Below are 14035 nucleotides of genomic sequence, written 5' to 3' on the forward strand. Positions count from 1 at the left end.
GAGGGGCTATCTATTTACATTGCCACAAGAGTTCCAATGGTACATACAATACCGAATAAGTGTATCTAATCAATAAATATTCATTAAATAAAATTTATTAAATATAAAATTATTGTAAATTCCATTTGGAAATAAATGCTAATTGAAATAACTGCAGAATAAAAACAATGTGAGCATTTAAGTTAGTGGATATTAAACCATAAAACTATATATGTCACAAGACAAAGAAAATACACTGATTTATCTGGAAACTCCAGGAAAATATCCAATATAAAATAACTTAAGATATAATAATGTGTGGCACATAATTCAGTGGAGAAAGCAAAGCTTATCCAATTAAGAATGGAAAAACTGGATCAGAGCTTTAAAAATTAAATTCTCTTACATATAGACACATAAAATGGACTGTAAATGAGTAGAAAAGTAAATGTAAAACGTGACATAATGAAGCATAGGCTGGTGCTGGAGAGATGGCTCCATAATTGGGTAGATAATGCTCTTCTATTGGACTTGAGCTTGCTTCCCAGCGCACAACCAGTGAAACTGTGACTCAGGTACCAAGGACACAAACATGCCCTCCTCTGGCCTCTGTGGCACCTGCACACATCTGGTAAACATACAGACTTGCATAAATAAATAAACCTTCAAATAATAAAATTAAAGGAAAAACAAAAATACCTGTCACTTTGCATAAAATTTGAATTTTATAAAACTCTGAGCATAAATAGAAGAATAACATAAGTGAAAACATTACACAGGTTATGCAGCAATTAAAAATTCTAATGATTAGAAAATAAAAGTTTATCCATATATGCTGTGGGAGCATATTCCACTCCTTCAGCCAAAAGCATTTAAGATACCAGCCCACTTGTGCATGGTCTCTTATACTATAAATGGAGCTATAAAGCGTGCTCTTTCTCGCTTGCTCCCAGCTCTTGCTTCCGGCTGCTAGACTCTGTCCCCGTTTGTGTAGAGAGGACTGTTATCTAGGACAGTGATCTGTAAGTTTCCTCTAAATAAATAACCCTTTATTATTCATAACTCTGAACTGGTGTGGGATTATTTTATGACTTCCACCTTCATATATATGGTGGCACCATGCCTTTATTCTAGCACTCAGGAGGCAAAAGCAGGAGGCTCTCTGTGAGTTCAGACCAGTCTGGACTACAGAGTGGATTCCAGACAAGCCAGGCCAACTAGGGTTACATAGTAAGACGCTTTCTTTAAAAAAATTTTTAATTAATTAAAAATTAAGAGAATAAAGTTATAAGGCTAATAAAGTCTAGAGAGAATATTCTAATATCAAATAGACAAACACACTAAAAATAGAATAATAGAATAAAGGGCCAATTTCCATACATAAAAAGAAAAGTAAATGCATAGTGACTATATAAAAGCATAAAAATTATGCTAGTAAAAATAACTATATTTTTTCACTCAGAAAATTTAAAGGTGATATATATCAAATGGCGGCAAAGTATTAACTTTCTCATTGTTATACTAGAAAATTAAATTACATATTTTCTAGCTATATTTGTAAACTATAGAAGTTAGCTAGAAGATATACCAGTGTATATCAGAGGACTACTTTCACACTAACCATAATATAAAAATAATTTAAATATTCACTAACTTGTAATTTCATTTCATGTAATTTATTTCAAAAATTACAGTTCAATTAGAGGATTTATTAATTATGTAGAGAACATCTAATGACATACAACAACATTTACAAATACATAAAGAACAGAAACAGACTTGTACACATTAGCTAAAGGAATGTTCACCCTATCATTCATTAAGCAAATATTCTGATAGAAAATAAAGGGAGAACTATTAAATTATTTGGAGGTGGATACTTCTTGCTCTGAAGATGAGTAAAAATTCCTTACTTTTCAAAAGCGATGCTGTGGACCTCAGTGTCTGGTTGCAGCATCTAGGAAAGACAAATGGGGCAGGAGCTCTACATGGAGAAGCAATAATTACTTGAAATAGATCAGCCTTATGGAGTGTTCAGAATGCAAGTGTCTGCTTTAGTCAGAGAAGCAGCCAGATATCGGGACTCATGGAATGGGACGGAAAGATGAGAAATGAATCCTAGATAGCAGACCTCCTGATTTGCTAAGAGCATTCATATTGAAGGAAGCTATAAAAGTTAAAGTACCCAAGACAGAGTCTCTGCATGTTGAGAATTACCCCAAACACCCTTCCTTCAGTAGCAAGAGGCTTGGATTCAGTTGGGCAGTGGTGGTGCACGCCTTTAATCCCAGCACTCGGGAGGCAGAGGCAGGCGGATCTCTGGGAGTTCGAGGCCAGCCTGGTCTACAAGAGCTAGTTCCAGGACAGGAACCAAAAGCTACGGAGAAACCCTGTCTCAAAAATAATAATAATAATAATAATAATAATAATAATAATAATAATAATAATAATAATAAAAAGAGGCTTGGATTCAAAGGCTTGTGTTTGTCTAAATACAAGAGACAGATCCTCCTTTATAACAGTCTGAGGAATTTAAGAACTGTGACATTGTGAGTACCAGGAATTCTTTAAGCCCTTTAACTTTTTGGGATGATTTAAGTTGAGTTAATATTTACTTCTGTGCAGGGAAGAACACAAGGAATCAAGAACACTTTAGAGAAAACACTTGTGAATTCTTATAGCAACTGCTCTCTGGTGATCATATTCTGTCAATGATATGTTTACTGATTCCCTCTACTAAGCTTCCTTTAGATTACCCTTAGATTATCCTTAATTGACTCTCATACTCAAGTTTTCAATAGCCCATTGCTCTTCTGCACTGGAAGTCTTAAATATTAAAGACAATGTTATTTATCTGGCTGCTGAGTCAGATAAAGAAAAAACAAGTGCATAGTCAATGGGGACGTACCATAACTAATATGATTTAAAATTGCATCAATGTTGTAGAAATAAGGCTCTTTCTGATGGTATTTCCTTTTTCTTAATCTTTCACAGTTGAAAGTAAATTCTATAGTGCTTTTTTCTATCAGTATTGCAGCCAACAAAATCGTCATTATCCCACAATTATCATGATACACAGAGACCAAGAATAAACACATTCTTAATGTATGTCCCCCTACATCTATACAAGAATTACAGCAGTTCCCATAATCTTTGCTTACTTAGTGGGAAGAAGAAATGTTCAGAGAGTACACTACGAACAATAAGGCAATGGCATCAGTTACTTGACAAAATAGAAACTAATGAAAACGGCTAAAATTTCTCCCACTCTCACTGCAAGTCCTTAAAAGAATAAAGAAAACAGAGGCTGGTAATAGCTGTAGAAATGAGAATACTGGAAAAGCTCGGTTAATAGCTACAAAATAACAGATGAAAGGAATACATTCTATTAGGGTGATTATAGTTAATAATATTTCAAAATAGCCAGCAGAGATGTTTAATGATCTCATCACAAAGAAATGATAGATGTTAGAGTGATTTCTATGTTAATTACTTCCAATAGGTCATGAAAGATGTATACATATATTGAAATATATACTCGGTATATATTTATACACATTTGTATATGTCAAATAAAATTTTTAAGATAAAAAAAATTAAGTTGAAAAAATTAATAGATCAAATGCCTTGGAAGTTACACTTACCTAAATAAGATCTAGTTTTCAACATTTTTACAACTTTGAACTGTGTGGATACAGTGAGGCTTTGTGTGGCAGGGGAAGAGAGAAAGAGAGGGGTAGAGCAGCTTCAGCATCACTACACTGTTCCCTGCTCATTTTCTTGCTCATGCCTTCTTTTTTTTTTTTTTTTTTTTTGGTTTTTCGAGACAGGGTTTCTCTGTGGCTTTGGAGCCTGTCCTGGAACTAGCTCTGTAGACCAGGCTAGTCTCGAACTCACAGAGATCCGCCTGCCTCTGCCTCCCGAGTGCTGGGATTAAAGTCATGCCTTCTTACTTTACACTCAGCTGCTCTCTCCCATCAGGACCTTTCCTTCACAGTCAGAAATTTGATCTTTGGCTTTAAAAGCTACGACAGGTCCAGAGAAACATGCCAGGATTCAGGTTAGCTCAGAAGCACTTTGAATCATTCATTCACAATTAATACACTGTGAATAACTTAGAGATTTTTCAGCTAGATATTTTTAATTTTGAAAGTTTTAATACTTCTCCATATTTACTACATTTCTCTGTTCTTAGATTCTACTCATTAGTTTATCTTGACTGAAAAGAGCTGCAAATTCTTTAGGTGTGCTCACTGATAAAAAAATAACCTCAAAGATACATTTAAAAGATAACTGATTATTCTCTCTCTCTCTCTGTCTATATGTGTGTGTATTTCATAAAACATATCATACTAGACAAAATTATATTGGTTTTATACATATAGATATTTAGAGATTTAACCATAAATAATAGATTTATAATATATAACAATATAAAACATTATTTATTATATGTCAATATAATATATATAAATCTACTTATGTATAAATATGTAATGAGACTATAATATAGATGAAATTACTTACAAAGAAATAGTCATCTATGTACTTATATACTTATATTCATAAAGAAGTGTGTGTGTCCATGTGTGTCTGTATTGAGAAAAGTGCCAGAAGAATTTCTTCTAGAAGAAAACAGCATTAGAAAACATTCTGAGCCTAATTATAGTCAATTTTGTCAATATAAATTGTTAATGAATCTTTCTTGGGCAGGATAAAGTAAAATTCTTTAAGTAGTATAGTTGTACATGAGTTCTTACAACACTTGAGGGAAGTCAAAGCCCTGCTAAGGTTAAAAGGCCAGAAGGAGTACAGCGCAATAACAATCCAGGGGAACAGACAGCCACAGCATTACTGGCTGAGCTGTTAAAGCAGACGTATTGTATTCCCATTCGTCACCCTTCTTTACAGGCTACTACCAAGCATTCAAAGTGATGTCCTGATGATGCAAAAAACACCACCCAAGTCAGTTTGGAGATCATCTGGGGAACACACCCAAAGTCAGTAAACATCACAAAGCCCAGGTTTCCAGGCTTGCTATGCTCTTTACGGTGATGACAACATAGGCTGCTGACAAATACATTCAAGTGTACCTCACTGTCTCATTTAAAAAGTTTGACTACTTTCTGGAAAACATTTCAATGTGTGTGTGTAATATATATGTGTATATGTATATGTGCATATACATATATATAATTTCAAAATATCATAAACATCCCTCCACATAATTGACTGAATGGGGCCTTATTCTTGTCAAGGCATTGTCTTCTAATATTCTCTTCCTGAATACAGAAAAATAATGTTGCCAGTAGTCTCATATACTATTAAGATGTTATGATCTGTATTCATAAAAGAGAAAAATTTTAAACAAGTAATTTGCTTTTCTGGATCCATTTTAATTATGATCTGTAAATTGAAGCCTGTATTTCAAGGGTTTCCACTTAATTTTAGGTGGTCTGTACTTAGAGTTGTAATGGATTCATAAAATAACCTTTCATAATTCTATAAGCACACAACTACTTACTATATCTCAATAAAACATGACACTGAATTTACCAATAAGCGTCTTACCCCTAGGTATAACAAGATTCCATAGAAGATGAATTTCCATAAAAAGCATCGCCGAAGGGCATTGATAAGCTTGGGATTCTTCTTTGATGCTAGTTCCCTGTCCCATTCTCTGCAAAGAATAAGAAAGTGGGATCAATGAGCTGCAGCTGCAAGTCTCTGAGTTGCTCTAGTTCCCTTCAAGATTCCATCCATAAGTATATGTGTGTTCAAGATTAACACAACACGATGACAGGACCAAACCTTGTGAAGTCTCTCCAGTGCCAGCTACTCAGTCAGATATCTGGCAGAATTTGATGCTCTTCCATGTAATCACTCTGCAGAGCTTCATTACATGAAACTACCCAATTGTGTATGTTAGAGAAAGATAGTGGGCTTCTTCAGAGTGATGGCAAGGGTGAACAAATGACAGACCACACTTAGAATGCATTTGTGCTCAGAATAAGATGCAAAAATAGATATTCTAAGTTCCCTCGATCTCATGCTATTTATGTTTTTAACTGTCACAGATTTCACAATATTCAACTTTCAAACAAAATCACAAATTAAAAAAATCAGGCAGATTTTTTTCGTTTTACATTTTTTTTTACCTTTTACTTTCCTCCCTCCATTGCCTCCTCTGTCCCTCATCCTCATTCCTTCTCAAATCCATGTCTCTTTGTCTTTGATTGTAACGTGTATTACTATAACATATAAATGCATCCTTCTGAGTCCTTGTAATGTTGCTTATGCACATGATTTCAGGGATGACCCTTGGTATGGGATAGCCCATTAGGGAGCACACCTCTGGGAAGGACCATTTCTCTCTCAGTTACCTTTAGTTCTTTGTCTAGGGGTGTGGCTCATGGAAGAAGGGGCTGAGCACTCTAAGAGCCACATTGCCAGAAAGTGTACTGTCAGATGTGTCACCTAGAAATGACAGGGAAGCTATGCCCATGATACTTCAACAATCTGGTTGCCTAAAACAGAGCTAAACAATCACTACACCAATTGGCATACTAATGAAAGGGGACCATCAGGTGAATGTTTTAATGATTTAACAAAAGAAAAAAATCTATTTGGATTTTTAAAGAAAAAGCATGAAAATATCATCATTAAACTTCAGCATCCAACTACTGAAATAGAGCAGAATAAAAATATGTTTTATAGCAAGGATAGGAACTAAATAGTATTGACAAACTAGCTGAAGTGTAACAGTTGAGTTTTATTTTCAGTACTCCTAGAGCTTCAGCTGGTTGTTTTGGGTTGTTGCCATTGCTGTTTATTAAGAAAAGCACTTTTTAATTTTTTCAATGGAATAAAAAATGTCTCAGTGTTGCCTTCATCTTAATTTTCAAATTGTTCTGAGATGGAAAATTCCATGAATCACAGAGGAACTGAATATTTAAAGGCCATTCCACCAATGGCTATTACTATTATTAAGTTGTAATAACTAAATCTGGTTTGATATTACTTTAGAGGAAGAAAACACAACTGATTTTGATGAAAAGCTTGTCAGTTTCAATATATGCACCATGACTTCCCTGAGAAATTTGCATTATAATGGCAGCCTATCCATAAAGTGAAGCCAACCCATGGTCCTCTTCATTCACATGCATGGAGCCTGTTTATCTGTGATACTTAGTGAATCAAAATAGGGAACAAAAATAAGAGTATAGCAGCAAAGCATATTCTCCATGCAAGAAACAGGGCTCATTAAAAATTCTCATTTAGACTTCAGTTAGAACTTAGTGATCAACTATCTAGGAAATGCAGAAAAGGGATTGCCCATAAACCAAACCAATGGTTTCAAGATAAAGATACCAATAACAGTGAAGTAGCAAGTACAAAAAAAGAGAAGTCTCTGGAATCCATCATCAATGCAATTTTAGGAACATAGTCAAAATAGAAATTATAATTCAAGAGCTGAGATAAAAACGAATGATAAACAAGTGAAGACCAGAGCACCAAAGAATTGTCAGCTATGAAATGGGAGGATGTGGTGACTTGATAGAAATGGAAGCTGTTGTTTTAATTGGTGAAATTTGAATAATTTGTAGCTATCGAAGAGGAATTAGCAACAAAAGTAGATGGTATTGATCCAGCAGTATGTTAAACAGGCTTAATGAGGGCAAAGAGCTCTAGACTTACGAAATTCAAAAGTTGGTAAGGAGCATAGAGTGGGTGTGTGGTTTTCATACTGCAATGATACAGATTATTCAATTTCATGGCCACAAAAGTGAACCAGAGGAGTCCAGGTACTTCAAGCAACAAACTGAAAACTTGGACCACTTCCCAAGGTTGCAAAGGAGTAGATTCAATAAACTTCTAACAAAAACTAAGATGAAGAGGTATAAAATTATAGCAACAATTATAAATTTTAGAATTTATTTATTATAATGTATATCTCTGTTCTGAGACAAAGAGGTTGATTTAAAACAAAACAGATGTATTTTATAAATTTGGGGATAAAAGAAAAAATAGAGTGAAGATGGAAGGGTGAAGGAGGGGAATGATGGAGGGAAGGGGAAAGGAGAGAGGAGAAGAAAGAAGGGAGAAGATGGGTGGGGAAAAGAAGGAAGAGTTATCATTTTTGTGGCATAGAAAGGTATAAGCCTAGAGTTCTGAGAGGTCCACCTGAGAAGAAAGTTAGTCTAAGAAAATAAGCCAGCACAGGGCACACATCACAGAAGATAATTGTGTCCCAGGACTCATTGACTCCCTTGGGCTAGTTCTCTACCTAGACATTCACCTAGTCTAGGCTTCATGAGCTATTAAATGCCCTCTTTTTAGCTGATAAACCTAGTTGATTGGGCTTCTGTCACTCAACAATGGTACCAACCAATACTCAGAAAGGAGAACTATGATAAATTCACCAGAACTGAATTGTATAGCTTCATCATTCAGTGGTTGGCAAATTATATTATCTCTAAGTTGTGGGTTGCTTTTCTGTAGGCTGAAGATAATTATGGTTTTCTTCCAGAATGGTCAAGATGAGAAATTATGCTTGATATGTGATGGACCATCAAAAATTATGAAAAGTTTAAATTTTTTGACAGTCAGTAGCTATTGCCCTAAGGTTTCTGTAAAGTCTAATGGCATTCACACATTCAGATCTTCAAGGTGACACTCCAAGTGCTCACCACCAGCAAACTACACAAGACCTGACTACAGTTTGCAGGGATTTTGCTCCATGTGCCCAGACAACACATCTTTGTGCAGTAAGCAGGGAAGTTGGTTACCATTTTTTAGTCCCTTAGTCCACCTACTTTGCCCAAAATTTTCTGGAGCAGCCCCACAAATGGAAATGGCATTCGCAGCCCTACTGAGACTTAGTCTTCTCATGAACATTATAGATGCCTTCACTGAAAAATGGTGACATAAATGTAAAAGAGGAAGGAACACAACAAACCACTTAAATGTCTAAGTTCCAACACAGAAACAAAATCAACATAAAAAGATACCTTGTTTCCTCCCCAAATTACTAATCCCATGATAATGACACCCAAAAAAGAAAACATGGAAAATTATAATTATATTCAAACAACTAATAAAAGACATAAATATGCTACAAAAGATCAAAGGGATTAATGAAATAAAGTCAATACAAGACATAATAATAGAATAATATCAATAATAATAATAATAATAATAGAATTGCTGAGAGGAAAAAAAATCCCACTGAAATGATTCTAAAAATGAAAGAAAAATTACTAATACAAATATAAATCTGAGTATGAAGTCTCAAAAGTAGACTAGATCATGTAGAAAACAGAGAATTGAGGCTGAAGAGAAGATACAGGAATCAGATTACTCAGTAAAGTAAGCAATGAATCTTAAAAATAAATATGACCATAATGTATGAAACCTCTGGAGCTCCATAGTGAAGACTTTGTAAATATTGTAAATAAAACCATATAAGAAAATTTGCCAAACCTAGAGAACGAAATGCCTATCTAGGTACAAGAGGCATTACAGAATACCAAATAGACAGGGCCACAAAAGAATTCTCACCACATATTATGGTTAAAACATTAAAAGTACAGGATAAAGAAAGAGAGTGAAAGAAAAAAAATGTCAAGTCACTTCTAAGGGCTGGGCCATCAGAGTATTCAACAGTTAACTTTTCTTTTAAGAATGTAGTTATTTTTTACATTTTAAATTAAAATATACTTATATCAATTTGCTCTTTCTTCTCTCCTGCCCCTCAAGTCCCTTTCGTCCAATTCTTTCCATGACCCTATACCTCACTCCCAAATTAGTAGCCTCGCCCTCCAAAATTATTGTTTCTTCTAAATCCAGAAAGACTTGGGAAAGTATATTCCAAGTTTTAAAGCATAATTAAAAACTCACGTTATTATATCCAGCAAAATTCTATTAAAATTTAAAGAGAAATAAATCCTTCTCATAATAAAAAAAATTTAAGGAATTTATGAGCTCCAAGCCAACTCTACAGAGGATACTGGAAGGAATACTAGAGTCTGAAATCAAAATAAACAGAGCTCACAAGAAGTCACAGGGAATAAAGAATTTCAGGCAGTTAATCAAAAGAGGTCTAAAAAAACACCATAAAACAACAAAATGACAGATATTAATAAATATCTTTCAATAAAAATTGTTAATAGTCTCAACTACTCAATAGAAAGATACAGACTATTGGCTAAGATTAGCAAACAGGATCCATCCCTTTTCTGCCTCCAAGCAGCACACATCACAGTCAGCAATAGACATCGGCTTAGGGTGATAGCCTGAAAAAGTTATTCTAAGCAGAGAGAACTAAGAAAGAAGTAGGCATACATAGTCTAACACCCGACAAGATAAACTTCAAAACTACTCAAAAGAGACAAGCAATTCACACCCATTAAAAGAACAGCCCGTTAAGAGGATATCACATTTAGATATTACAATTCTAAATTCATACATATCAAACAGAAGCACACCTAGTCTCTTTAAGGAAAAAAAAAAGAATGATTTCAAACATCAGTTTCACCAATAGACAGGCTGTCTGGACAAAAAAAAAAAAAATGAACAGAGGAACTTTGGAGTTAAAATGGCATCATAAATCAAATGGACCTAACAGACAACTACAAGTTAAACCACAAGCTCTAAAACAAATGAATAATTTGTGGATGCATATTCTCTGTAAAGTTAAATGAAGATTAAGTAAATAATTTAAACCACTCCATAACAGTTGATGAGAGAGCATAGAATTCTACTAGACCTTCAAAGAATTAATACCAATATTCCTCAAACTGTTCCAGAAAACACAAAAGGAATGTTTCCAGTTATTTTTATTACTCAGTCTCAGAAAAAGACCCAACAAAAACGAGAATTATAGACCAGTCTTATTGATGAATACAAAAGTAAAAATTCTCAAAAAAAAAAAACCTTGTAAACCAAATTCAAGAGTATATATAAAAAATCAACTAAACAATTAAGTCAGCTTCATCACAATGATGCAGGGAATTTCAACAAACTTGAATCAGTAAATGCAATATGCCAAAAAATTACACCCATGGACAAAAATTACATGAATAAATTCCAACATCCTTCATGAAGTAAGTCCTGGAGAATTTGGGGATACATGGGACATATGTCAACACAATATGGGAAATATACAACAAGCCCATATTCACAGGTAAATGGAGAAAATTCAAAGCATTTCTGCTAAAGTTGGGAAGATAGGCTGTCCACCCCGCCCTTTCCACTACTGTTCACTATAGTGCTGGCTGTTTACTGCAAAAGTAGTAGATAAAGTGGATATAAGCAGAAAAGGGATAAGTCAGAGTATTCTTAATTTTTCAATTGTATTATTCTATCCATAAAACACCACAAATAATCTACGAGAAAACTCCCAAAGGTGATGAACATGTTCAGCAAAATAGCAGGATACAAAATTAATACACAAATATAATCAATAGCCTTCCTACAGAAATGGCATGCTCACAAAGAAATAAATGAGGGAAACAGTTCCATTCACAACAGCCTCAAAAATAATTTTTGAATAAATCTAACCAAAGAAGGGAATTGTACAATGAAAAATTAAGACATCAACAAAAAAGAAGATAACAGAAGATGGTATCTTCCATACTTATTGATTGGTAGAACTGATTATGAAAATGGCCATTGTATCAAAAGCAGTCTATAGAATCCATACAATTATCATCAAGACCCATAGCAATACTTCACAGAAATTGAAAAAAATAACTTGAAACACAAAATACATAAGCAAGCAAAAAACATTACTGTAAAACTCTCCTAAAATATATACATACATATAAATAAGAGGCATTGAAACAGAGGGATAATGCCTCTCTTAAAGCCATAGGCTAGCAAATGAAAATACCAGTGCCAGGTATTGGTTATATCACTAGTTTTTGGTCACTGGGTTCTCATAGACCTCCCCTCAAACATTAGAGGTGATAAATTGTCAAAGTTCTTGGTAGGCTTCCAGAATATGTTGGTTAAGACTCTACTGCTGAAGTCATCATACTTGAGTCATAAGATGTGGAAGAATCAATCAGGTACCAACATGGAAGCTTCATCCTTACTGGTTAGTGATCATTGTACCGAAAGTTCTATGTATGCTACTAGAGGAGAAATGCAACAGTCATACTAATTTGTAAATCATGTGATCTACAATGAAGACTAACTTTGGAAATATATACCCATGAATTAGATAATGACATGAATGATATTGGGTTAATCAACCCCTTTCTGATTAATTGAAGCTGTATTTTACAAGATACAAGTTATGTCTGGTACCATTAACTGCGCTATATCATAGTCCTAGGGGAGAATCTAATTGTTCTGCTGATTATTCAGAATAAGCTGAATGATTATTCTAAGTGGTCATAGTATTAACCTGTTGCCTAAGCTCTTATCTTTATAACCATTAGTGGATATCTTAATGCTCATAAAATAAGCAGGAGGCAGAAGATAATTTAGAGATCAACTGATCAGTATGTAGAGATTAAGTGACTGTGGAGTCCTCAGATCTAAATGGGACACCAATTTGGTCAGAGATCATCATGGAAGTGGATGTGGGTTGATTTTAAGAGCAACAGTTACTGGACATCTCTAGCAAAATAGTATGTGCTGTCAGTATTTGCTGGATATGACAGCACGGTTGCACATATGAACTCAAAGCAGTTATAACTACATGTACAAGACCTGCACAAGATCAAATCAGATAATCTCAGCATGGGGGGAGGGGCTCATGAAGTCCGGAGCTACCGGTTGTTGGTGGAGAGTCACTTTTCTTCAGGGAAGAAGAAGCCACCAATGAACCAGTGTATGTTCTTATGCCCATCCACATACTGGCCGCACTATGTGGAGTCAGTGAGTTTTAAAAGAGTACATGGCAGTTGGGAACTAAAGGAGGTAGGGAGGATAGGCCAGGAATCAGATACAAGGGCACAAGAGATGGACTTGACAAAAACAATTAAGTATGAAATTCTCAACAACAACAAAAAAACAAAACTAAACTAAAAAGAAAAATACATACTTTTCTTAAAGAATCCTAATATATTTTTTAACATCAGAAAGTTAAACTACTTCTACTTTATACACTTATAATAGAAACCAGTATTTTAGAATGTTCAGCCAACATATAGGTTTTGATTAACATAATTGTTTTAGTTACTTTTTATACTGCTGTGCCAAGGCATCATGACCAAGGCTACTTATAGAAGAAAGTGTTCATGGGGGCTTAGAGTTTGAGAATTAAGTTCATGACCATCATGGTGGGGAGCTTAGCAGCAGACAGACAAATTCAGTGCTGGAGCAGCTGAGAGCTTACATCATCAGAAGCATCCATGAGGCAGAGAGAGAAATTTTAGAATATCATCTGCCATTAAAACCTTAAAGGTCACATCTCCTAATCTTTCCCCAAAAGGTTCAACAACTGGGGACCAAGTAATCAAATATATGAGCCAGTGGGGGTTACTGTCATTCAGACCACCATAATAATAAACATTTTCAATTAAAAATATTTTGAAAGCAAGCCAGTCATGTTGGCACATTCCTATAGTAACAGGACTTGAGACACTGAGGCAAAAAGAAGATGGCTTTGAGGCCATCCTGGGTGGGTAGTGAGATTAAAGCTAGCTTGGGCTAAGAAATAAGATCTTGTCTCAAAAGACTGAGGTTAATGTTGGAAGAGGTCTGTTTGTTGGTTCCCAGCCGCCCAGCTAGCTTAGACCCAAAATAATCACATAGAAACTGTATTTATTAAATCACTGCTTGGCCCATTAGCTCTAGCTTCTTATTGGCTAACTCTTATATCTTAGTTTAACCCATCTCCAATAATCTGTGTATCGCCACCTGGCAGTGGCTTACCAGCAAAATTTTGGCATGTTTGACTTTGGTGGCAGCTCCATGGCGGCTCTCTCCCTGCTTTCCTTCTCCCAGCATTCAGTCCAGTTCTTCCCATCTACCTAAGTTCTGCCCTTTCAGGAGGCCAAGCAGTTTCTTTATTCACTAACCAATTAGAACAACACACAGACAG

General features: G+C 34.9%; 1 protein-coding gene across 1 annotated transcript in view; it reads right to left on the reverse strand.

Moving 5' to 3' along the window:
* The window catches only part of Cftr (CF transmembrane conductance regulator), a 142080-nt gene that overhangs the window by 104858 nt on the left and 23187 nt on the right, over nucleotides 1–14035 (reverse strand). The window contains exon 3 of the mRNA XM_057770020.1: nucleotides 5551–5659. Within this exon, the coding sequence (XP_057626003.1) occupies nucleotides 5551–5659 (109 nt within the window). The remainder of the gene's footprint in view (nucleotides 1–5550; nucleotides 5660–14035) is intronic.

Source organism: Chionomys nivalis, chromosome 1, assembly GCF_950005125.1.
Source record: "Chionomys nivalis chromosome 1, mChiNiv1.1, whole genome shotgun sequence".
NCBI lineage: Eukaryota > Metazoa > Chordata > Mammalia > Rodentia > Cricetidae > Chionomys > Chionomys nivalis.